This window comes from Monodon monoceros, unplaced genomic scaffold (genome assembly GCF_005190385.1).
Source record: "Monodon monoceros isolate NGI ecotype Baffin Bay Population unplaced genomic scaffold, NGI_Narwhal_1 Super_Scaffold_7, whole genome shotgun sequence".
Taxonomy (NCBI): Eukaryota; Metazoa; Chordata; class Mammalia; order Artiodactyla; family Monodontidae; genus Monodon; species Monodon monoceros.
Window position 1 is genome coordinate 45,373,516 of NW_021703784.1, and position 25,138 is coordinate 45,398,653.

A 25,138-nucleotide genomic window follows, 5' to 3' on the forward strand; every position below is an offset into this window, starting at 1 on the left:
TATATTTTTTTATTTTACAAAAGAGAAAACGAGTGCCAGAGGTGTTAAGTGACTTGCCTGGGGCATCCCCACTAATAGGTGCCTGAATTGAGAGACTCTTGCGCTATCCAACTGGCCCCAGAGCTTCTTGCAGTACACTACACTGTTCCCTACTTCTCCATCTTCTGGTCATCTTCATGTCAGAGCTGAAACAAGGCACAGCCCCACCTTGTTTGACCTCAGCTGGGAATGAATGCATCCGGTGACAAATTTTTCACCACTTTGCGCACGTATGTGAATGACTTCAAAAGCACCACAAGTATTGATTTTAGGATTACAAATAAATTTCAGTGCATAGCAAATTTGCAAATACAGAATCCATGAGTAATGAAAATTAATTGTATATGATAATTAATGAGTTAGCATCTAGTACTGAAGAAGTTCTAATGGTTTTAATTAATATAAGGTATGGTTGTCCCAGAGTAGTTTTGTGGCCGTACCCCTATCCTTGGTCAGCTGCTGTTTCACCAATCCAGTAAGTCTCCCTGCATCAGAGAAAACCAATTTCTTTTTGTAGAAAAATTTGAAACATGCTTTCTTGCAACAGTGTGTGCTAATCAGCATTTGATAACACGAGCCACACATTGTATCCTTTCTGTTGTTGTTGGAGACCCCCATTATCCTTTTTGTTTTTAAATTTTTTATTTTTTTTATTGGAGTATAGTTGCTTTACAATGTTGTGTTAGTTTCTGCCGTACAGCAAAGTGAATCAGCCACACGTATACATATATCCCCATTTGCCCACTTTTTTTTAATATACCTTCAGGGGCGTTCTTTTTTTAAATTTTTTTTCATTTTATTTATTTATTTATTTTTTACATCTTTATTGGGTTATAATTGCTTTACAATGTTGTGTTAGTTTCTGCCGTACAGCAAAGTGAATCAGCCACACGTATACATATATCCCTATTTGCCCACTTTTTTAAAATATACCTTCAGGGGCGTTCTTTCTTTAAATTTTTTTTCATTTTATTTATTTATTTATTTTTTACATCTTTATTGGGTTATAATTGCTTTACAGTGTTGTGTTAGTTTCTGCTGTACAGCAAAGTGAATCAGCTATATGTATACCTATATCCCCTCCCTCTTGAGTCTCCCTCCCATCCTCCCATCCCACCCTCTAGGTCCTTACAAAGCACCAAGCTGATCTCCCCACATTATCCTTGTTATAGCTACTTTTTGTTATTAAATCTCTTCCAGAGTACTGTGCTGTTTTGCTGTTTCCTTGGGTTAATTGTATGTTAAAATTAATAGGGCTGAGCTAAAAATAGTGTGCTGTTAAAGTTTTACATGACGTTAAAGAGTTTTATTAGTTTCAGTCTCCATTAATGGAAAATAGTATTGAAATTCAGCCACCTTTTTAAATCAGTACTTTTTCTCTGGTAGTGGTCACTACCGTCACCAATAATAAAACCTTGCATTTAAATAGTTTACATTTTTACACACTCACACACACACTATCCTGAGTCTGTAAATAGTGCACTCTTGGGGGAGTTTGAGCAGCTATTGTCCCAGCTGTAAGGATAAAGTTATGCAATTTTTTTTTTCCCTCAATTGCAAAGCAACTAGAAAGCAGATTTAAATTGAAATCCGTCCCTTCTGACTCGCAATCCAGTGTTTTTCCCACTCTAACACACCTCTCTGACTAGGGATGGCAGGAGGTTAGGTTAGTAGATGTTATAGCCTCAGGAGTGAATTATACATTGATAATATATGAGGAATGATATAAATCCAAATGATATAAAAATACAATGAATATTTTCTTATTTTGTATGAAATTAGTATTAATCTGTATGAAGTATTACAAGTTTGCGAATAGCACTTGACTTAAGATTGACTTTTAGCATTTAATAGGCATCTAACCATCTAGAATTTGTTGATAAGAAGCAATATCTATGGTGCTGTGTTGTATATGGTAAGGTATATTATCTCTTAAGGATTTTGTTAAAACATTTGTATGTATGTATTTTATAGAGGTTCTTTGTAATGACTAACATTTAGGGCTGGTGATGTGATTCACTACTTAGATAAACTGCTGCTTTTGACATTTCTTTACATTTCTAACCTTTTTAATTAATCCTTAAACACTGTCAAGGTTTTTAAATTTTTAAAAATTTTAACCATTCATTGATGTTTTATTAAAATATATAATGATGTTACACTACCAACTCTTTCTATTACTGTTTGCTTTTTTTCTGTGGTAGACATTATGCAATGCAACCCTGTTTATGGGATGCACTGTTGATGCTACTGATAGATTTTATGTTTTGATGACACTTGTAATCGATAAACTATTATGTAAGTAAGGTGATGATGCCAAAGACTAAATTTCCCGTGTCAACCTTGATAGTGTTTTAGTACAGATGTTCGTCCATTAGATACTGGAAATACGAGGGATTTTAGGTAGTTAATGAATGTTCATGTGAACTAAAATGCTCTCTATGTATTTTCTGTTGTGTAAGTACTTGTTCTAATCCAGTGTTATTGCATTATGTAATTGTTCTCCCTGGGAAAAACAGAATGGCATGCATTTTCCACAATACGTAAGTGACCAAAAACTAGCCTTTTTTGCAATAAATTGGCATGCTGTTAACCAATGCTGTAGCAGAATCTCATAACCTCCTAGCTATTACTTGTTTTCACATTCAGATTTTCAATGTGCCAAAAATTCTTCCTAGCATCTACTGATTTTGTGGGTTTGTTGCAGAATTGATTCTGATGGTGGCATGGGAAATACAGATTTTTTTTTCTTGCTTAATATTCTGCCATTTGCTGCCAGATGGCTGGGTGTCTGTGTCTGTATCTGTGCTGCCACTATGCACTTGATGACTTCTGAATGAAGGGAAATGTTGATTGTGGTAATGTTGAAAATAACAATTGCATGAAATCTTACAGGCTTCTGCTGAACTTGGCAGTTTGTCTACTGCTCTCGCAGCTCTTGGTTTTTAAGTAGGGAGAGACCAATAAGTCCTACATGCTCACCCAAATACTAAACTTTTAACTGTTCACTTTAGTTATGCTTCATTTAACTTCTCCATGTGTATGTTCAAATTGCCATATAATTTGTTATTTTTCATGTTATAGCAGTGTTATTGGTCTTTCACCTGTATTCAGCTTCTTCAGTTTTTATTATAAGATAACACACACAGGGAATGTTGTTAAGACAGCAGATATGTCTAAAATGATTCTTTGCTGAGATTGTCTATTTTGAGTTAAAGTGGGAGGAGGAAGGGACCTTAAACATCTTAGTGGTAGATGGCTCTTTTAGGACTTAAAGCATAAACAGACTTAAAAATGTATTGCTCTTCCAAATTGGTGCTTTGCAGAAGATAGTTTAAATAATTTATGAAATAAATTAGAAGGAATACTAGTATACATACTCTATGTAAGAACTTGTGCTCCTTAGAAATAGTCATACTCCATAGTGGTTTGAAATCTTTGGAGTTATTTGAAAAGAGTGAATGAGGTCCTTAGAAACTAATTTTTTGGAAGATCAGATTGTTCATTGATTTGGGATCTTTACATTTTTTTTTGCTCAAAAAATGAAGTACCTAGGAAAACATTCAGTAATGCTACTTTCTAGGCAAACATTTTTTATGTTAGTGATAGACTTTAAATTTTAGAACTTTGAGTATTTTTAAAAATCTGAATATTTTTAAAGCTTGTAAAAGCACAATGAAATCTTAGGTCACTGTTGTATCTAACTTTAAATGGTATTTTTTCTTTCTGATAATTCTTCTTTTCCGCTAATTTCAAGACACTTTTTTTCATTGAGCTTTAATTGACACAATTATTAATGAACACAAATGTCATATTTAATCACAGCTGTCTTAGCAATTCTTTTTAGTGGAACTACAGCTATTAATTCCTTGAACTCCGTTGACATACATGAGTTATACTTCCTTGTTTATTTTTTCTTTCATCATGTCAGGCACCCCCTGTAATGGCCTATCCTGCTACTACACCAACAGGCATGATAGGATATGGAATCGTAAGTATTTTTCCCAACACAGCTTTTTGAAAATAGGTTGACTCACATTTAACATGAATTTATTTCCCAGCTTAACTGAAAAAAGAACTTAGTGCCACATATATCCTTAATGCCTAACACAGAACCTTGCACCATAGCATAGGTTTCATAAGTATTTCTAGAATAGTCATTATACAACGGATACTATTTATTAATGTTCACTGTATTTACTTGGCTTATTTTTCCTCTCATAAGTTTGTTAGGTATTTTATACCTCATTATGAACTCATTTAAACATTAATGTTAACTCCAAGTCTTTGTTGTTGTGACCTTACATTAATACCAGTGAGGTCTTATAACCTGAATACCACTCTAGAGGAAGGGGGGAATTAATATTTCTTGAATTGTGTAGGGGTAAATTTAGTTTAGTAAAGGCCGCAGAAATTTTCCTATGACATGATTGGGATAGTACAGAAACAGTCCTTAAACCTTTAAGCTGCCCACAACCCACATTCTAGATTGCCCTTACTCTCCCAACTCTCTTAATACATAGACTCACATAAATAAGAAATGAAGGTAGTGGCTTCAGCCCACCACACACTTGGCGGAACTGTTGCTGTTGGGAGGCAGCACTGCATCCGTTGGTATTGCTACTGTGGCTGCTTCTGCTACTTCTTTATTTTTTATACATCTGTAGCTCTTTTCCTGCATATGAAGGAGTTTCACAGCTTTTGGATTAGTAGTCATTACATTAAAAAGGTGTCTGCACAAAAAACTCAAAATGACCCTCACTACAAATAGGAGTCATCCTAAAAGGTTAAATAGAACTTGCAGAAAGGTAAGGTTTTAGAATATAGCATTTTAACCAAAATAATATGGTGGTCAGTGTGTACTCTATTTTGTCACTTACGTTAATTATATACCATGGAGTGGTAATTTTTAAAGAGATGGTTGGTTGAGATTTATTTTCAATTATTTAAGAATGAACTAACCTCTTTGTGTGTAATTTAAGCCTCTTGGTTTTCCCTAAAAATGTCTGAAATAAAATGAAAGAACCATTGGATTCTTTCAATTAGGAGTAAACTTCTTCAAACAATCAACTATTTTCCCTTGTGCTTATTTGCATAATGGCATAAGAACTTGATTTGATACACAAAGGCAGTTTTCTTTGAAATGTCTTAGCCATTTTATAGTTTCAAGTTTCCCATGTCTAAAGCTGGCAGATTTGGAAATTTTTTTGGTCTAAATTATTTTGTCTGTTTATCATAGTTTGAATTTTGCAACTCATGTAGAAAAAGTTGAGCTTTTTTGCAAACTTTAAAAGATGAGCACATTAAAGACTTTCCATATAAAAAAAATACTCTTAAAAATTTGTAGATGGGGCTTCCCTGGTGGCGCAGTGGTTGAGAGTCCGCCTGCCGATGCAGGGGACATGGGTTCGTGCCCCGGTCCGGGAGGATCCCACATGCCGCGGAGCGGCTTGGCCCGTGGGCTGTGGCCGCTGGGCCTGCGTGTCCGGAGCCTGTACTCCGCAACGGGAGAGGCCACAGCGGTGAGAGGCCCGCGTACAGCAAAAAAAAAAAAAAAAAAAAAATTTGTAGCTGTCAGTCTTATTTGCATTTACAGGTATTTTCCCTTTGAGTTACTGCAAAAGTACTAGTACTGTTCATACCTGTCATCCTTCTTGTTTACTTACTCATAATAAGGAAAATGTGAGTTAACATCCTTTAACTTGACATTTTTTGTTTTTTTAGCCTCCTCAAATGGGAAGTGTACCTGTAATGACACAACCAACCTTAATATACAGCCAGCCTGTCATGAGACCACCAAACCCTTTTGGCCCTGTATCAGGAGCACAGGTACTAATTAACATGCTACACGTAACTGTTTTAATGTGCTTGATGTGGAAGAAATATAATAGCAAAAAATCCTTTTATACAACTTGAGAAGCAGGTTATTAGCATTTTTCCCCTTCATTGTGGATGTTATTTTCTTCGCATATCTTTCTCATCTAAGAGTTTGTAGGAATATTGATTATTTAGAAAGAAAGGATAAGCAGATTACAAATATTAAAGATGGAAAATTCTTGATAACTTACAGTTGGTGGGTCCAGAGGATGGTTTTTCTGAGGTTAAGGAACCTTTTTTCTGATAATGATTCTGACATGCTCTCCTTTGTGGGCCTTAGAAACCTTGAACTCAGAACTCAGTGCCTTGGCTTGAATGGTGCTACAATAAAGGTGTTGCCTTTGAGATATTTGTGAAACTTGACAAGTCTTCAAAAGTTGTGAATGCTGTTTTTTCATTAGATAACTTACTGCTGCTAAAGATCATATTTAAAAGCAACCCCCCAAAAGGACAAAAAAGCTTGAAATGCCATGCTGACCTAATGTCTTCACAGGAAAGACTTTCCTCTTCAAATGTTTCTAAGGCCTTCTTCCAGTTCAAGAAAATTCACCTAAATATTCACTCTTTCTTCTTCATCTCATTGTTAGCATCAGGGGAATCTGTTTTTTTCTGAAAAAAGCTGCTCATTGTGGTTAAGAGAGGAGATATGAAGTTTCTCTGTTATTTACTTCTCTGGCAGCATACTATGGAATGAGATCCTTGTAAAGTGATAGGACAGCTTGTCCTTCTGTATCTGTGGCTGTGCTCATATCATTTAACAGTTAGAAATAATGACATGTGATTGTTAAAGTACACCTTTCTTGGCTTCCGATGCCAACTGATTGGTTACTTTATGTGTTTAATGCTATTTGAAAACATTCATGGGAGCATTTGGTAATGGACTTATTCCTTTTCCACTTGAATGGATATAAGTATTACACTTGCCAGTGCATACAGTGTTACATGGCCAAAATTATTTGTATTGATCCAGTTGAAGCTTTTGTCTCAGAAACAGAAACAGAAAACAGAATATATTGTTACCTTAACCTTGGATGCTGCCTGACAGTTTCCAAGCACTTTCACATACATTATCTCATCTTATTCTTGAAATAATCTTTAAGGTAGATGGGCCTAGGATCACTATTGTCATCATCCTTTATCCTTATAGATAAAGAAAGTTGAGACTTGGAAAGGTTCTTCAACTAAATAAGTGGTGAAATGCAACTTAGCTCCCAGAATCCTTGATTCCTGGTCGAGTGCTCATTTGTGCCACACTGCCTCTCTACTAGTGCAACTCAGCCCCTGTGGCCACTACAGTAGTACTGTCTTCCTTTTGTCAGCAACGAAGCACTCTGCTAATTCCTTGGGTTTCCTGTTATATTATAAACTATATTTATGTATTTGGGATATAACTACTGTAGTTGTCAAGAGCATCCTATACAATTTTGGATAATAATTTTAACCTTGAAACATTTTATATGAGGGATTTTTTTTTTAATATGGTAAAAAAAAAATCTACCTTTAAAAAAATTGCTGGCCTCCTGGCATGTTTTCTTAACACAGATTTTATATCCTGTTTCCTTTTGAAATCCATGTAACTTTCACTGAAACACCAAAAAAAGTGCAAGAATTTCCAAGTTCTTTAAATGAAAGAGTGATAGAACTGCCTTTTTCTAATTATACCAGAAGAGAAGAGAATGAGAACATTAAGGTAATAAGTTTCTAGTTGAGAAATCAAATTTGAAGCGAGTACTTAATTTTAAATATTACTGATTGAGAAAAGCCTGTGAAGGAAGGAAATTGTTAACTAGGAAAAGAAAATCAGGTGGCAGTAAATTGGCTCAAAGAGGCTTTGGTCTTCTCCTTACGCAGTTATTTGAATCAGTTGAAAGTCAGAATCTTAAATTTTATTGTTACTTTTAATTCCTTTTCCCCCTTTGTTTTCCATATGTCTTGTCATAAAGTCCCACTAATTGTTCCTCTGCTATTATTAGCTCCACCCTTTTTGCAGTCTATATCCTTTGCCCAGATTGGAACTTTTCTTGCCTTTCTAATTTAATCCATTTTGTAGATACTGGAGTAAACTTTTATAGGCAGCATTTGTATCATCTCCATATTCAAAAATCTGAGGAGACGAATCTAACATAACTGAAATGTAAGGCTTTCCTTCTGTCATAAAAACTACCTCACAAAATCTCCCTCTTTGTAAGAATAATAATGAATAAACAGAATATTCAGCTTCAATTCCCATGCCTTGATAACTCTCAATAAGTATCCAGTGTTCTGCTGCTGTTTGTCTCTTCCAGAAGTCCTTTGTGTGTCATAAAGTGCATTTACTCTTTACTCAATCTTAGTCATGTCTTGTCCCTTTTCAGTTCTTCTGAGATCTGAAGTTCTTTTCCTTATTCTGCATTATTTTTCTTTATAGGACTTACGACTACTTGACATCTGTTTGTCCATCAGTCTATCCATTTGTCCATTCATCCATCCATCCATCTGATCCTATATTAGATTGTAACCCTCGTAGAGGCAAGCTTATATGTGGCTTGTTTACTTCTGTGTTCATGGTTCCTAAAACAGTGCCTGATTCATGATAGTTTTTGAACATTATTTGTCAAACAAGTGAATTTGGTTGAAAACTTACCTTCACCATTTCGTAACTTACTATGCTTCTCATTGGTATACCTTTTTACTTACTTATAACCATTGTAATAATTTATAGCAGTGTTCAAAATTGGTTTAATTTATGCTAATAGACCATAAGTTAAAATGTTAGATGACTGTCACCTGAAGAATGAAGACACCTTTAATTTCATAATTGAATATTTTTAATCATTTAAAAATTAAACTATTTATCTTTGAAGTAGGAAAGATTTTTCTCATGCTTTAGTATTTTAATGATTCTTAGCCAGTCCCTTGCATTAACTTTGTCCATCCAATGGTAGTAGTAACCAAAGTAATTTTTCTTAATGAATTACCTTTTAATTGTTCTCTCATTGTTTTGCTCTTTTTTCAATAAAAATTCCTTGAGGCAGAGACGTCTCTTTGTACATTGTAAAGTAAATGATAGTTTAAATGTAAGTCAAATGCCATCAAAATAGAATCTTTTAATCAAATCCCAGTTCTCCAGCTCTTATCAAAAAGCTTTTCCTATTCCTTGAAGTATTTCTTTTGGGAGCCATTACTTACCAAAGGTGTAACTTGTAGCTCCTGGTCTCTTGCCTACTTACCATTGAACCAAGCTAATATTCTTGAGAGTACCTCAACCCTCCCACATATATTTATCATATTACCATCAGTGAGGTATTTCAAACAATGTGTTGTGTGTTCTAAATTATATCTAGATTACTCTTAGTGCTGTGTTAGGGCCTGCTAGTGAGAAAGTAGCTAATACCTTCCACATGACTGTTAGCTTAGACTTTTTGTTCTTTAGGAAATGGTCTTCAGAATAGCTTTAATCTAATAGACTACACTGTAGTGTTGAAATTATGCCTCCCTCTACACCTATACACTTCTTCTGTTCCCATCCCATTTTTTGTGCTGGCTTATTCTGTATTTTTTAAGATATTTTAACACAACTATTAGATGCTTAAAGATGGGTATTACGTTCTTGTGTTCCATGCCTAACATTGTAGCTTTTTTTTTTTTTAATGTTTTACATGAGTGCATCTTTCTAGGTGTTCGACTACATGGAAAACACTAGATACCTATGGTTAATGCTTTTTTTTTCTCTTCTGTGCTTCCTCACACTATTTGATTACCTGTTACCGGTTACTAATGTGTTTATTAACTTGGGGAGAGTGGGGACTTTTAACGCCCTCTCACTCATGCTTTGTATAAATCTTACTGGTACTTACTGGTATATAAATTGAAATATCCATTGCTGGTCAATATTTTACAAACTCGTTCTGCGTTGCAGTATGCAGCTATTATGTTACTAAGCATGAAGACAATTAACCTAGTTAGTTTTGCTTTTTTAAGTTACTCTGACGTGAACTAACATTCTCTTAATGAGTGTTTATAAGACAGTTTAGATGTTGAAGATTTTTGAGGGGGAGGGTTGTGTTTATTATGTTCTTATCACTTATTTATATGAGAAACTCAAACTGATCCCTTATCTGTTTTCCCAAAAGCAATATGAAAACCATAGTAGAGTGTTACACTTGGGGATTTATTTTTTAAAATAAGCATATTAAAAGTTTTATTGTTTTCTTGATTGGTATTGGGGGGCTTTGAGGGTTTTTTTTAATGGAGGCTGTGGTTAAAGATGTAAAATGGCCGCTGGGTTTTGTTTGTATTGGCCAAATTTAAGTAAGTATGACATCAGTTAAGTGTCTGAAAGGACACAATGGCTAGTTGTGAGTGCTTTTTACCGATGTAAATGGGGGCACTGTTGGCTTTGGATATTGGAATAATTCAAGTCTTACCAAAAAAAAAAAAAAAAAGGCTTTTAATGACTTTCCTGTGTATAAGAACTAATAGCTCTCTTTGCTTTTAGGCTTAGTTTAGTTTTGTTTGTTTGTTTGTTTTTGGTTTTTTTACTTTCTTGGTATGTTAACTGTGGGTGTTGGCAGTGCCTCTCTGTCAGCTGATCTGCCCAGCTGCATTTCTGTGAAAGCCTTTTGCCTTGTCAGCAGTGTGTTGTGCTCATTCATCCCTGCTTAGTAGAAGATCTCAGGAGGGGATTTACTTTGGGAATTGGGATTTAGGACCATAGGTGAGAATGTTTCTGCAGTCCCCTGGGCATACCCAAATCAGTCAAAACAAAAATTCGAGGAGTCCCGTCTGCTTACCATTATTGTTAATAAGACAACATGTACAACCAGGCATTTTCACTGGATTTTTGCTGAGAACATTTTTTCTAAAAGGTGGAAATCTAATTCTTGTTTTAAACAAAACTTAGAACATATTCATAAAATCTTGGGTGACTGTGAAGTTCTACAAAATCTTCATGATGAACATCAGTGATTGTGTACGGCACTGTGAATATAGAAAGCACACAGGTATATTGACTGTCTAACATTTACTAGAGAAGTCCTTTTTAAAAAATTATTTCTCTACTCTTAAACTTTTTTCTGTACATTAAAATATAGCCATGAATTCTAGCTGAGCTGAGATTGAGATAGCAGATTTTAGAGAGAAAGCAAAGCACCAGCCTTGGAGTCAGCAGATCTGCTTTCGAGTCTGTTATTAGTGTCCTGGGGCTGCTGTAACAAAGTGTACCACAAACTCGATTTCTTAAAACAGCAGGAATTTAATCTCTCACAGTTCTGGAGTCTTAAAGTCTGAAAACAAGGTGTCAGTAGGGCCACGCTCCTCCTGAATTCTCTAGAGGAGGATCCTTCCTTGCCGCTTCCAGCTTTTGGTAGTCCCAGTCATTCCTTGACTTAGAGCTGCAGCACTTCAGTCTCTGCCTCTTTCACATGGCATCCTCCTTGTGTCTCTGTCCTCACATGGCCTTTCCCTCTTTTTACAAAGACATCAGTCATTGGACTAGGGCCCACCCTAATGACCTTGTCGTAACTTGATTACAACTGCAGAGACCCTATTTCCAAATAAGGTCACATTCATAAATACATTCATAGGGGTCAGGGCTTCAGCATATCTTTTTAGGGGATACAGTTCAACAGACTCTCAGCTCGACTCCTCACTAACCAGGTGTTTCAGAGAAAATTGTCTACGTAACTTTGATGAGCCTCAGTTTCTTTATATATCGAATGGTGATTTTTACCTTGTGTACTTTATAAGTTTGTTGAAAGGTCCAAATGAAAATATTTGTAATTGACTTAAGAATGTGGATGTTTATGTTTTTTTATTGATGATTATAAGGAACCTTTTTTGTCTTTAGAAGAAAATGTTACAAGGTTGCCCTATTTTCAGAAATTGTTTCTATTACGTGAGGCGTCCCTATTCCCAACTTCTGATTTATAATAATACAGTTTATATTTCTTCTCATGTGTTACAAATTATCTTTATTGTAAATATAATAATTCATACTTCATTATTTTGAAACCTTAATCATGACTCACTATTATCTGATGACATCAGATAAACTCATAGAGAACCACAGGCTAGGGTGGTCACTGTGGTGTGGGGATGGGGCAGGCTGGGTGAGCACGGTCTGCATTAGGGCCTGAATCATCCACATGAGGTGTAGACGCTGGACATTGTTTACAGGAACCTGACACACTGCTCTTGAGGACTCTGTCAGCAGCACCTGAATTGGCTCAGCATTTGTGGAGGTGGTGTTACCCTAAAGGACCAAGCTTTATTTTATAGTAATTAAAATCTTTATTTGGTCCAATTTAATACAGTTTATAAGTCTCTTTTTGTGGGGAGGGGCAAACCTCTTTTGAAAATGTCTAAGTCTAAGGAACTCTGTCTTAGATGTTTTTAGTGGAAGCCCAATAGATAAATCAGGTAAAAGCAGGTAGCCTCAAGCTCATATATGGAACACAGTTTAGAAATTTTTTTTAACCAAACAAAAGTGCCATATTTTCAATAAACAGCAAATAAGTGGTGCATTGTAGGCACGTGTAATTATTATTTTGTGTCCTTATGTACCAGTTGACATAAATGTTACAGCTTTTCATTTTCTTTGGTTTTCAAGGGGTAAGAGTCTAATATGAATGAGCAGTGAACATTTCATTCAAATAAGCTGAGCCAGTTTTCATGATTTCCATCCATCAAATGGAACTTTAAACAGACTTCTCTTACCCTTGCAAATACTTCTGATATACAGAAATGTTTATTTTTGGCTTAGGTCAGTTAATAGTATTTCCTCCCATGAGTTTAGGAAATCTTCTGATCTATTTCCCTCTCTCCAATTTGGTCTTCTTTAACTCTTTGTTGGTTTAGGTTGCCATAATTCTAAGGAGATGACTTAGATGCCATTTTGGAATAATGTCACTCCTGTGTTAATAGTTTTAAGTTATGTGGACTCTAGCAGTAGAGAGGTTTAGAAACAACACATTCAAAGAGAAATCCTCTTAGGTCACTGTTTGGTGCCCCTAAGACAAGATGAAGTAGTGCTTTGAAGGTGACAGGAGTAAGGTTGGCGTAACTTTGTGATGTTATTGATGGGCAGAAGCCCAAGATGGGTTGTGTTAAGCATAAACCCAAGAAGCAGTTATCAAAAGGCACTAGACTCAACGTACAGGACAGGCCCTCTACCTTATGCAGTAGAGAAAGAAGTCCTCTCTTTTAGCTATACTTCACAGAGGCAGCTGAGAATAGCATTATCTTTAGTATAAAATTTTGGAATGCAGCACTATATGTTTATATCCCTGTGCATCTGGATTCAGTGGTCTGGCTGTGGTCTAACATTATTCAAAAACAACATACCTTTCTGTGCTCAGTTTTATATCTGACATCTCTGTGAAATCATATTAGGTAGGGCTGAGGTTTCTAAAATGTTTCCATTGCACAGCAATATCAGGAAAATATTCTTTAAGCACATACCCTCAGTGTATTTATATTTATATATCCCTATAACAATATGTTATGTACATTAAATAACATGTAAAAATAGACATTTTAAAAGGGTAAAAATTAATAGGGAAGTTCTAATACTTCTAATATCCGACTTTGGTGACCCTTTTTATACAGAGCTTGTTTTATCACCAAAAAACATTTTAATTTAGCATGTTATAGAATGCTTATAATATGTGTAAGTCACTGCTAGTTGCTGAACAAGAGACAGGGAGAATATGTTTCTTACATCTGAGGAGCCTAAAGGTGAGTATAATATGGAAGCACAAGTGACTGGTTGATGGTAAAATAAGAACTCTTATAAGAGCAAAGACAGAGTGGCTCCTATTATGTAAGACTAGATGAGCATTTGATTGTAGGTGGTAAGGAAGGCTGAACTAATATTTGAGTGACTAACATATGCCAGGGTGCTTTTTGTATATTTTAATCCTCAAGACAGCCATTAACGGGGATGTGGGTATTGGGTCTTGATATTCTTAACCTCATTTTACAAAAGAGCCAGGATTAGATTCCTTTCCATAAAACTGTGCTCTCTCATCCCAGGCAAAGGAAATACACCCATTTTTTCCTAAGATGTTAACTTTGCTTCTTCAAGAAAGACAAAATGAGTCTTTACAGCATTGCTATTTGCTATCCAGGCTTTTGGATGCAAATTCAAATGTAAAGATGTGGCACCTTGCTTCTTTGCTAAGAATTTTAAGCACAGCCAAGTTTGTCCTTAAATACCCAGTCTTTTATTCTCCCGTAAGCTTTCAATTGCACTAGGTTCACTTTCTGAAACTGATGCTATTTTCCTGTTCTAACATGAAATTTTCTTTCTTTGGTGTTGAATGGGAGTAGAATGAAGGAGTAACCATTTTTATTTATGATCTTTAGTGTGCTGATAGAATTCTTTTTTAAAAATTCCTTTATTCTCTGTATGTTTGCTTTTTTATAAAGTTAACTTATGATTTCTGTACTCTTGTCTTTACTATACTAAACACACACTACAGCCAAAAAAAAATCTTTGCTCTGGAGATAAAAACAAAGATTTTTGGTAACATTAGATTTTTTTTTTCTATTTCAACATATTTTTTTTACAGGTTGATTAGAGTGGCGGGAGTGGGTGAAGGAATGTCAACTGAGAGTTGCCATCATCAATTACTTGTACATTTTAGTATTTTTATTTATCTGCAGCTCTTCTTTCACTGCTTCTCAGTATTTCATTTTCCTATAAAATGAGAAGACTTTAAGTATGTCTGTATTAGACTAGTGAGACTGCTTTGTTTAAATGGCATATTTAGTTGTGAGGTAGGTCGATTTAATTTGAACAAACTGATAGCTGTACTGATTTTTTAGTTCTGTGGGAATTTTGGTATAGAGAATGTTACTTGAAATAAATGAGTGAAAGTCTTTTTCTTTTGTTTGGTGGGTGTGTGTGTGTGTTGGCATATTTGTAGTAGAATTTTACTGGAATAGTCAGTTACAATTTGTCTTACGCTGGCTTGTAAAATATGGTGATACTGTAATTAATGATGGTCATTGGATTTTTTCTTTTTTTTAATTCCTTATCCTCCAGTACGCAGCAACCCTACGTGTTCTTTAATCTACTCCCAAGAATTATAAGTAAAGGAGGGTTAACTTGACTTTCTCAGGCTCTTTAAATCCTGCTGCTTCTCACCCACCAGGATCCTGTTACTCCTTTGTGTACTTTGTTCTTCCTTCTTTCCTTGAGCATTAACTGGGCGATTGCAGTATATTTCCTTTCCTTCTGCTTCCTTATTTACTCGCTGAGCTGACTACCTTTTCACCAGTGCAAGATGTGCCTATGCTTCGGTACAGGTGCCAGGAAAGGGTGGGGCCAGCTGGTGAAGGGCTGCTCCATGGCTCAGTCCTTGGCACTCGCTGCAGTCAGCCAGTCCAGTCTGGGCCAAGGTTTCATCTGCTTGAAATGGGTGTTGATGATATGAAACTTACTGCAGGGATATTAAGTCTTGTTTTCTCATGTTTTAATTTAGCTACATATTTTTTATAGGTATAAGACATATGGATATGTTTATTTTGCCAATTTATCAGAATAGTAGAAGTATTAGTTAGAAACTAGCACTTCTTCCCTCAAGGAAAATTGATCCTCTTCAACATTGTTTTTAAGCCTCCAGGACTTTTCTCCAGCAGTATGCTCATATATGGAAAAGAACAGAATTCTGGTGCTCCCTTTGACCATATTCTTCAGGGGCATTTTCCCCTGAGACTGTCAGGTCTTCAGACTGCTGCCCTCATGAAAACTTGATTTAAGAAGATGTTTCAGTGTGGGGCTCTCATGGGAGACTGTTGATTTTGGATGCTTATCTATCTGCAGTAAGCAGGGGGTTTTTCTTGTTTTTTAACTTCAAATGAAAAAGAAAATCTGTTTTGGAGAAAAACCCAGTTAATCATAAACTCCCTCCAGCTCAGGGATCACTTTACTTAAAATCATTTCGCTTCTGAATGGTCATCCTGGTTGGTCTGAAAGGTGAGGAGGAAATGTCTTTCTAATTAAGTTGCACCGTATTCTGTCTCAGCACGTATGATACTTGAATCTCCAAACCCAGACCTGCTGTCCTGTCCTCCCATCTGTAGCTGCTTGTGTAATTCCATCAACTTTTCCATTGTCTCTTCACATTGTCTTTGAACATGTATTTCTGAGAACAAGGTATGGATTAAGAAAATGACTCAACCACTAATATAACTGAAGATGATTTCTAAACCTGTAAATTAATCTTGGCATCCAAAACAACAAATTGCACATACTTGTGGTGTAATATTTGTTGAAAACTCATTGGCTCTTCATTCTTTATAGTGCTTTTCTTAAGAAAATAAAAAGGTAGAAATGAGATCACTTTGACCCAGCAAAGACAGAGTTTTGAGCCTTGAAATCCTTTATAGGAATTCGAATGTTGAGGTATGAATTGAAACTGTTTCTACTTAGTCTTAACTTTGATTTAATGCTCAGTTGAACATTCCTGTTCATGCCTCTGCAATCTGATGTAGGAGGAGGAAAAAATTAAAAGTTTGTTCCAAACTAAGATGGCTCATATTTGGTTTAAAATACTCTTAAAGTAGGCTCGGTGAAGGAGATACATATATGAAATGAACATCTTGGTACTTTAGGGTTACTAAAGATATGTTATGGAGTTCAACAGTCTGCTTGCCTTACTGTATATTCAAATTAAACAACAGGAGCAAATTCCAAGAATCAAGTGAATGTATTCTAACAGGAAGCTGAACCAAAGATCTTAAGTATTCCATGTATTCAGGGCAGTATGCGGGTAGTTGGACCAGATAACCTCTAAGCTCCTTCTACCTCCCAAAGTATAAGCGTCAGCTGTGGCATGTCCAGATAAACAGGCAGGAGACAACTCCATGTCAAAAAAGTGTGAACACTGAGAACAGGACTTTCCACCTCTTATGAGGAAGGAAGGAAAGGGTATTGCAACTAGATGTGTTGGGTCTGGACTGAGGTCAGATTTGACACACCGTTTGACAGACAGCCTGGACACAGGAAGCCATCTTCTGTGGCTCACAATTAGGCTGTGGTTCCCGTCTTCCCCTCTCCCACACACACATAAAATAAAAGTCTTAACCATGGGTCAGCTTATTTCAACCTTTTCGGGTAAAAGACTTTATTCCTTTGGAATTCAGAAACAAGAATTTGTTTTCTGAAAAACACATGCCATTGGATACCCTTTTAACTAGATGTGTGACTGAAACTTTTGTTTAAATAATTCCACCTTCTGCAAGGGCTGCCATTATATTTATTAAAGTTGACAAAACAAAAACCACTTCTTCTTTCATTACATTTTCTGCTTTCATGTTCTGTCATTCTGAGATCTTTTTTTCTTTCCCTCTCTCTGTCTTCTTTTCCCCCAGCTGTCGGCAGCATCCAGCCCCTCCAGTCACAGTCCTCACAGAGCTTCAGGAAAGGACCCTTTTGCAGAGCTCTCTTTGGAGGATTTCTTATAAATCACTTTAGGTATTGCTGCTTGTTGGGGGAGATGGGGACTTAAATATCAATACTTTTAAAAATTACCAAACATTAAGCACAATTTACTCTTCTCCTTTGTTTCTTTAAAGGACTCTAGGTTCCCTCTCTTTCTCCTCCTCCTCTGTTCTTTAGGTGAAGAATAGATCAAGACAGGGCATAAGGACAAAGAACTTTTGGAAAATATCTTTAACATTATTAGAAGATGTGAAATCAAAGGACCATCTCACATATGTACATATAAGCATCCACTGTGCACAGCAGATGGATGAGCTCAAACACCACCCGTTAAAAACTGGGTGTTTTATTCAGTCTTAAAAGATTTATAGAGAACAACACAATTTTACGCACTGGATTCAAGCTTTATTAGGAGCATCTTTAGTTTTAACATAATGGCCAGGATTCATTGTGAAGAATTCATTTTAACAATTTCTTTAAAGGGTTATATTTTTATGTATGCCTTTTTCATTTTAAAATAGTAGTATTTTCCAAAAAACAGCTTATATATATTTTTTAAACTAAAGGCAAGTGAATACTTAGTGCCCTTTTTGATAGAAAGATTCTGCTTTTGATCCACACTGCCTCTTTTCCTGGAAGACAATGTCATTTGTTCTTCTTGATGCCGTAGCCCCCAGTGTAGATACACCTTCTGGATCTTTGAGAGTTTGTACTCTTCTGATTTGACAACAGTTTATTAGCACATCATTTCAGTAATGTCTTTGGATGAGCAGTTTAAAGGATAAAGATATCATGAGTGAAATATCTGAGTGACTAGTTGACACCCTATTGAAAAGTATTCTTTTGTAGATCTTTCAGATTTTGATTTATATCAGAAATTTTTAGTAAACATAATATTACTGTTGCCTTAATTATCTCTGATTTTATTATAATATTTGGAAATAATATTTCAAATTTTGCTTGTTGCCTAAATGAGATTTTTATGTGGAATATTTGTGTTCATGGAGAGATTTTCTGAACTTGTCATGGAAAAATCATTCGTCTTCTTTCTTCCCATATCCCTTGGTTTTTTAGTAATTAGAAAGATATTTGGAAGTTCCTGTAGTTATGCTTCAAATATTGAGTTCTGGCTCATGATAAGCTGATGATAATACTGACTTCGTTTTGTAATCAGGGTTTGTGATAAGCATGCCATGAACACTTCCAGGCAAGTTGAATAGTAAGAGGCACAAAGCGTTTTTACTTATGAGAAGATATCCTACAATGCAGTGAATTAACTTACACTCTTTTTTTCCCCCCAGATACAGTTTATGTAACTAGATGGAAGAGAATGGAATTATTCCAAAAAGACAAGTGCTCAAGCAGCAAATACTTACTTCCAGCAAAATCCAAACTGCTGTCTCTTAAACTCTCATTAGAATGCTACAGTAACCCAGTGAAGGCCCATGAAGGAAATTGGGACTAGTCGATAGGAGAACGTATCAATACAGTTTATAAAGCCAAGAATTGCCATGAATTCAGACTGTCTTTTTGGTGACTAATTCTTCAGTTCTTTCATCTCCTATTAATACCCATAATCAGTAACGTACCAAGAAAAGCCCTTATCTGGAAAGAGTGAAATTTGTATTTGGAAAAGCTGCCTGGAGAGAAGAGCTGTGTCCTTTACTGTAATGCAACAGGACTCTTTTGGGGGGATCAAATCATAATTCTTAATTATGCAGTATCTTTCTTTTCTCCAGTCCTCACAGATACAGAAACAGTAACTAAAATTAACTTTTCTTTTTAAAAAATTATATATTCAGTTTGCAGTAGACATTCCTTAAGTATTTGTATTTATTTATGATTATCAATTTACGTAACATTAATATTGTATCAAACCTCCTTATGAAAATGAGTATGGATGTACACAGTATGTTTGATTTTTATCTATAAGAATGAATCTGATTCAGAATGCTTTTCAGCTGACATACAGAGCACTAAATATTTTAAGGCAAGTCCATAGGTCTGAATCGCTTAAGAATTCTCAGTTTCTATGGGATTTAGGGAAGCATTATAAATGCATTAATCCTTATAGTCAATTCTGTGCCTAGGATTTTGCAAGGGAACAGTTCACAGAACTGGGAAAAGCACTACATTTTAAATTCAGCATTAGTGCATTGGGAAGGGACTTTACTGCTTTGTGCTTGGCATGTCATTATTTTCCATTTGACATTAGGGCCTTTCCAAAATGAATGTGAGGAATTGCTTTCACTTCAAGACTTTCCTTCTTTTCAGTAAAACTCTAGGAGGTGTTATGGGGGGAGGGGAGGGGACAAAATCCTTGAACCTTTTATTTGGCTCATGCCATGTTATGATCATGTACCTTTTAAATAAGGGGAAATAGTATCTTTAAAGTTAATGTCTAGCCAAGAGTTCAGTTAATGAAGAATTAAGCTGCACTGTTGATCGGTGCTTTGTGTAAATACATCTTAACATTTGGGTTGAGAGGGGCCTTAAGAAGGACAGTTTGTTGTAGGAAAGCAATTCTGTACATGAGTTAAGCATACTTGTTGCATTGTCTCTGCAGATTCTATTTTTGTTTACAATATTAAAATGTATGTTAGCAAAAATGGGTGGATTTTCAAATAAAATGCAGCTTCCACAAAACCTTTGTTATGGTATTCTGGTCTGAGGCACATTTACTCTTTTCCTCTTTTCTTTATCATTGGTATTATTATTTTTTGCTAATAAAAGTATACCCAAGTGATTATATTTGATGATTTAATAAAATGTAAAATTTATTTCTCTTTTAACTTAACTTCCAAAAAGCTTGATCTTGGTACTTTTGTTACCTTCTAGAAACTGAACTACTTATTAAAACTGTTCATTTTTGTCTTTTGATCAGATGCCTTCGGTCAGGTAAGTTTAAGGGAGAAAATGCTTTGAATTTGACCTATTGATGCATGTGATTATGTCTGCCAAAGAAACCTCTGACTGTATCGTGTTTCATGTTGAATAGTAAGTAGGATCCAGAGTACATGATAGAGGGACTAAAAGCTTTGCATTGATAAATGTCTGCATACTATTTGCCATGGTTGGAAAAAATAGTCTTTAACCAATATACATTGTTAATTTTACCACTTTTTAAGTTTCACTATTATTAAACCATTTTCATACAGACTGGAAAATGTACTTTTGTAAGTTAACTTCCTTAACATCATCACAGATTTTGATTTGTCTCTCCTGGTAGTGTTTGAGTGGATGTTATATTTGAGGTCTATGGCTTGTTCCTTTTATACTACTTTTTTTTTTTTTTCAACATATTCAAGTTTGTGAAATCCTTCATAAACATTTCCATCTTATTGTTCAAACTTTTGGGCTTGTTGGATTAGTATTACCCACATTTTACCCATTTTACAGATTGGAATAAGGAACTTGCTCAGGTTGACAAGCTAACAGACATTGGAATCAGGTCTTTGCTTCATGGTCCATTGTTCTGTCTGTGCATAAACTGAAAAGGGAATTATTTCCCTCTGTGGTCTAGCCTGATGACCACTGTCTATTCTCAGATGGTCTTCTCCTATGAAGCATACTTCCCACCTCCTGCAAAACACATGAGCATGTTAACTTTAATCAAAATGTAACAAGTGGGGGCTTCCCTGGTGGCACAGTGGTTGAGAGTCTGCCTGCCGATGCAGGGGACACGGGTTTGTGCCCTGGTCTGGGAAGATCCCTCATGCCGCGGAGCGGCTGGGCCCGTGAGCCATGGCCGTTGAGCCTGCGCGTCTGGAGTTTGTGCTCTGCAACGGGAGAGGCCACAACAGTGAGAGGCCCACATACCGCAAAAAAAAAAAAAAGTAACAAGTGAAGTAAGTCAGCTGTTGAATACATAAAAAAATACATAACTAAATCAGGTTCTAAACCTGTATATGCCCCCACCATCTTACTACCCAGCTAACAAGTTGGTAGTGGCTGCAGAAAGAGATTAAGACTGTTAGCAGAGGGCAGCTAACCCATCCCAGATCATTTGCAAAATTTTTCCTTTTAACAATCTCATTGTTCATTATATTTTTAAGATATACTTTTCTTAACCATTAACTGTGAGAGTCCATATTTAGGAAGAGGCCTTATGTTAGAGCAGGAATCTTTTACTTCTCCACGAGCCAACAAAACATTACCCCTGGAAAGCAGGCCTTTATGGGATAAGTTTCTCCTTGAACTAAAGTAATTCCAAGGCTCTTCTCCTGTTTATTGTCACTAATAAACATGTTTCCAAATTCTTGAGAATTCAGAGTACTGATGTAAATGCTTATTCTCCAGCACTCCATGGAAAAAAACAGAATCTCTCTCTTCAGGGGAGGGTGGCTCCTGTGTGTTCAGCAGTGGCTAGCTCACAGTATATGGAAAGGCCCCAGCATTCAGCCAGGTGAACTTAATCCATCTTATCCTCGAGAAAAGATGGCTCCACAGCTTCCATCAGTGGCCTTTGCATCTAGCTTAGATCTTTGTTCTGTCACATTTGCTACCTTCCATGGGTCTGACTACACCTAGAATTCTGCAGTCTGAATAGGCTGGATGGAAAGGCTGCTGTATCATCTTCCATGCTGTCTCTTTCAGAAAACCTCAAGCTGATTCCTTGCTTTTACTAAGAAGTGGCATTCTATTTAGTGTGTCACCAACCAGAAATGTTTTCTAAGTCTCTAGCTAGTATTTTAGTCTAATTTTGCTCTAAGCACTTAGGAAATGTCCCCTTTGTTAACTGATGCAGCATGCAGGTGTAGTTTTTATGCTGTATGAAACTACCCACATTGTCAAAAGTTAAGGTCTTTCTGTGGTGTTACTATTGGGGCAGGTGTGACCATTCTGAGGCAGAGTAGGTTACACTGGGTTTAGGCATACACCTAGAAGGAGAGAAAAGCAAGGACAAAGCTTTATGGAAGCTTCACTTCCTAATAAGTTCTCATTCCAAAGAGCTTTTCCTTTATCTGCTGCAAAAGCTAATTCCAAAGTTGGTTTTGAAATAAAAGTCTCTGTGTGAGAATCACCTGGGGAGCTAAACCTCAACCTGTCTGAGCCTTCTGCAGTCAGGCGCCTGCCCGTCTGCCTTGATCCTGGGCACTTGGCAGCTGTCCTGTACTCTTGATAAGTAAGCACTGGGTTATTGTGACCTTGGCTTGGAGTGGAGGCAAAGAAATATCAGAAGAGAAGTAAGCAGCCCCCTCTCTCCTTTACGAACCTGGACTCCGGGGTCTGCACTGATGTGCAGAACTTGCAGTTGATTTGCTTGACATTTCAAGAACACTTCAAATGGAAGCATCAAGCACACTGCACTGGCACTGCCATCTAGTTCAGTGGCGTCCTAAAAGGCAGTGAAGTCTGCGTTTCTCTCATCATTTTTGTCCTGAAGTAGGGTAGCAACTGAAAAGCTCTTCACTTCTGTGTGATTACTCATTGATGGCAGGTGTCACGTACCTGGAGGAGGCAGAGGCACTGCTGAAGGAGAGGAAAGACTCAGGGAGAGATCCCAAGGAGCCCAGCCAGCAGTCTTCAGAGGCAGGTGCAGGAATGGCCGTGTTTGCTGCTCATAACAGCTATTGCTAAGGAGCTGACCTTTTGACAACTATGTTGAAATGTAGAATTTGGAATTCATGGTGGACAGAATTTGCATCACTATGGGTCCAAAGTACAAATCAAGGAATGACAGTTTGCTTCGTCTGATAAAGGTACGATAAACTGGTGTCATATTGACGTAAAAGGAAGGCGAATGAAATAGCATCATGTGAAATGATAGAAAATACATATTATAGTCTCTGTCCCTGGTTCCTGGCACAGAGCTCCTAAAACCCCTATTATTTCCTAAGTGATAGGCGAGCGCTAAGAGCATCTTTTGTTCTAATAGTTGGTCTTTGACCCTAGTTCCTGACGCAAAGCTTATAAATCCCTTGGAATTTCCTGGGTGATAGGAGTGTTTTTTTGTTCTAATGGGGCGACTCTTGATAGGTTCCTGGATAGCTTCATGATGGGGGCCAGTCAGAAAGACCAAAAGATGATTAGAAGCTTGGAACTTTCAGCTGCAGCCTCATCCTCCAGGAAGGGGGAGGGGGCTAGAGACTGAGTTAATGATCAGTTGTGCCCTTGTGAATGAAGCCTCCATAAAAATGCTGATATTAAGGAGTTTAGAGAGCTTCCAGGTTGTGAACATATCCATGTGCCAGGAGGGTGGTGCACCCCAACTGCATGGGGACAGAAGCTCCTGCATTCGGGACTCTTCCAGACTTTGCCCTATGTGTCTCTTCATCTGGCTGTCCATCTGTATCCTTTATCATATCCTTTATTATACAGTAAACTGGTGAAGTTTAAGTGTTTTCCTTGATTCTGTGACCCATTCTAGCAAATTATCAAAACCAAGAAGGGGGTCAGTCACAGGAGCCCTGATTTATAGCTGATCAGTCAGGAGTACAGGTGACAATCTGGACTTGTAGTTGGCCTCTGAAGTCTTGTGGGGGGAGGCAATCTTGTGGGACTGAGCCCGTAACCTATGGGGTTTGTGCTAAAATTTGTGTGGAAAACCCACACATCTGGTGTATATTGTAAATGTGAGTAAAGGAGAAACAAGTGTTTTTCTCATACAAATAATGAACCTAATAACAGGTGTTTCTGTGATTGAGATGGCATTTCAAAAGAGTATCTATATAAGCCAGTTTTACTAGCATCATATATCTATTTGGGGAAGGGGGATGGAATTCCCTCCAACATAATACCAACATAAATTTCAGGTGAGTTAAGTATAAATGTAAGGAACTATAAAGATGAAGGAAAATACAGGTGACTATCTCAGTCAAATAGAAAAAGGGGAAGGATATGATTTAAAAAAACAGTTCACCAAAGATGAAATACTAATGACCAATGAAAAGAGTTTAGCAGTAACTGAAAAATTCAAATGAAAACAACAGTGCTTTCCAAGTATAAGGCTGTTCTGAGTGTTTTTGGACAGATTGTTCATTTAATCAAGTCTGTGAAGGAGGCACCTTCTGTTTTTTATAGATAAGGGTACAGGCCTAGCGGCTGGGGTAAGTCACTTACTGTGTGAACCTTAACAACTAGGTGGTTGAGCTGCAATCCTGAGCCCTTATGGTCTGGCTCCAGGTCTGCCATAACCACTGTGCTGTATACTGTTATGGAGGATGCCATTTTGCCTGTCAAACGGCATCTGTGTAACAGCATGGGCAAGAGTACGCAGAGTTTGATTGCTAATCTAAAGCTGAAGTGAGTATAAACCAGTACACCTTTTTTTTTTTTTTGGTGATACGTTGTCAGAAGACTTGAGAGTTCTTACCCTTCACCCAGCAATTATACTTTTAGAAAATGTACCCAGATGAATAACCTGGGTGTGGGGTTTTAGCTAGGGGACTTCAACTGCTGTATAGCACATAAGTTTGAAAATAGGAATTGTTCATATCAGAGACTTAAGAGATCAGGTTAATGGAATGCATTCCTCCCTGAAGCCACGCCCGCCCCATCCCTGCAACACAAAGCAGTGTGAGTGTCATGGATTAGTTTACATCAGCAGATAGTAGACAATTAGAGACTCAGATCTTTACTGTTATCATTCCAGATTAGAAGCCAGTGTACACTACCCCCAAGCTCTGCCAGTTCCCAAGCCAACCAAAGGTAAGATATGTTTTCAACCCTCAGGGAAGGGTTGGTCTGCTGACAAGGAGGTGGAGGGAAGGAGTCTCCACTGAAGACAGGAGGAATACTGGTCTGAAGCGCTTAGGAGAACAAGAGTCCCTGCCGGTTACCCAGTAGAGAAGA

General features: G+C 36.8%; 1 protein-coding gene across 8 annotated transcripts in view; it reads left to right on the forward strand.

Moving 5' to 3' along the window:
- PICALM (phosphatidylinositol binding clathrin assembly protein) overlaps positions 1-21,180 on the forward strand; it is a 108,112-nt gene extending 86,932 nt beyond the window's left edge. For 4 of the 8 annotated variants that reach the window (XM_029209122.1, XM_029209118.1, XM_029209119.1 and 1 more), the window contains 4 exons: positions 2,559-2,582; positions 3,971-4,030; positions 5,764-5,868; positions 18,646-21,180. In XM_029209122.1, the coding sequence (XP_029064955.1) occupies positions 2,559-2,582; positions 3,971-4,030; positions 5,764-5,868; positions 18,646-18,660 (204 nt within the window). In that variant the 3' untranslated portion in view covers positions 18,661-21,180. The remainder of the gene's footprint in view (positions 1-2,558; positions 2,583-3,970; positions 4,031-5,763; positions 5,869-18,645) is intronic. The other 4 variants (XM_029209121.1, XM_029209120.1, XM_029209124.1 and 1 more) reach the window with 1 other exon arrangement.
- Positions 21,181-25,138: the final 3,958 nt, after the last annotated feature.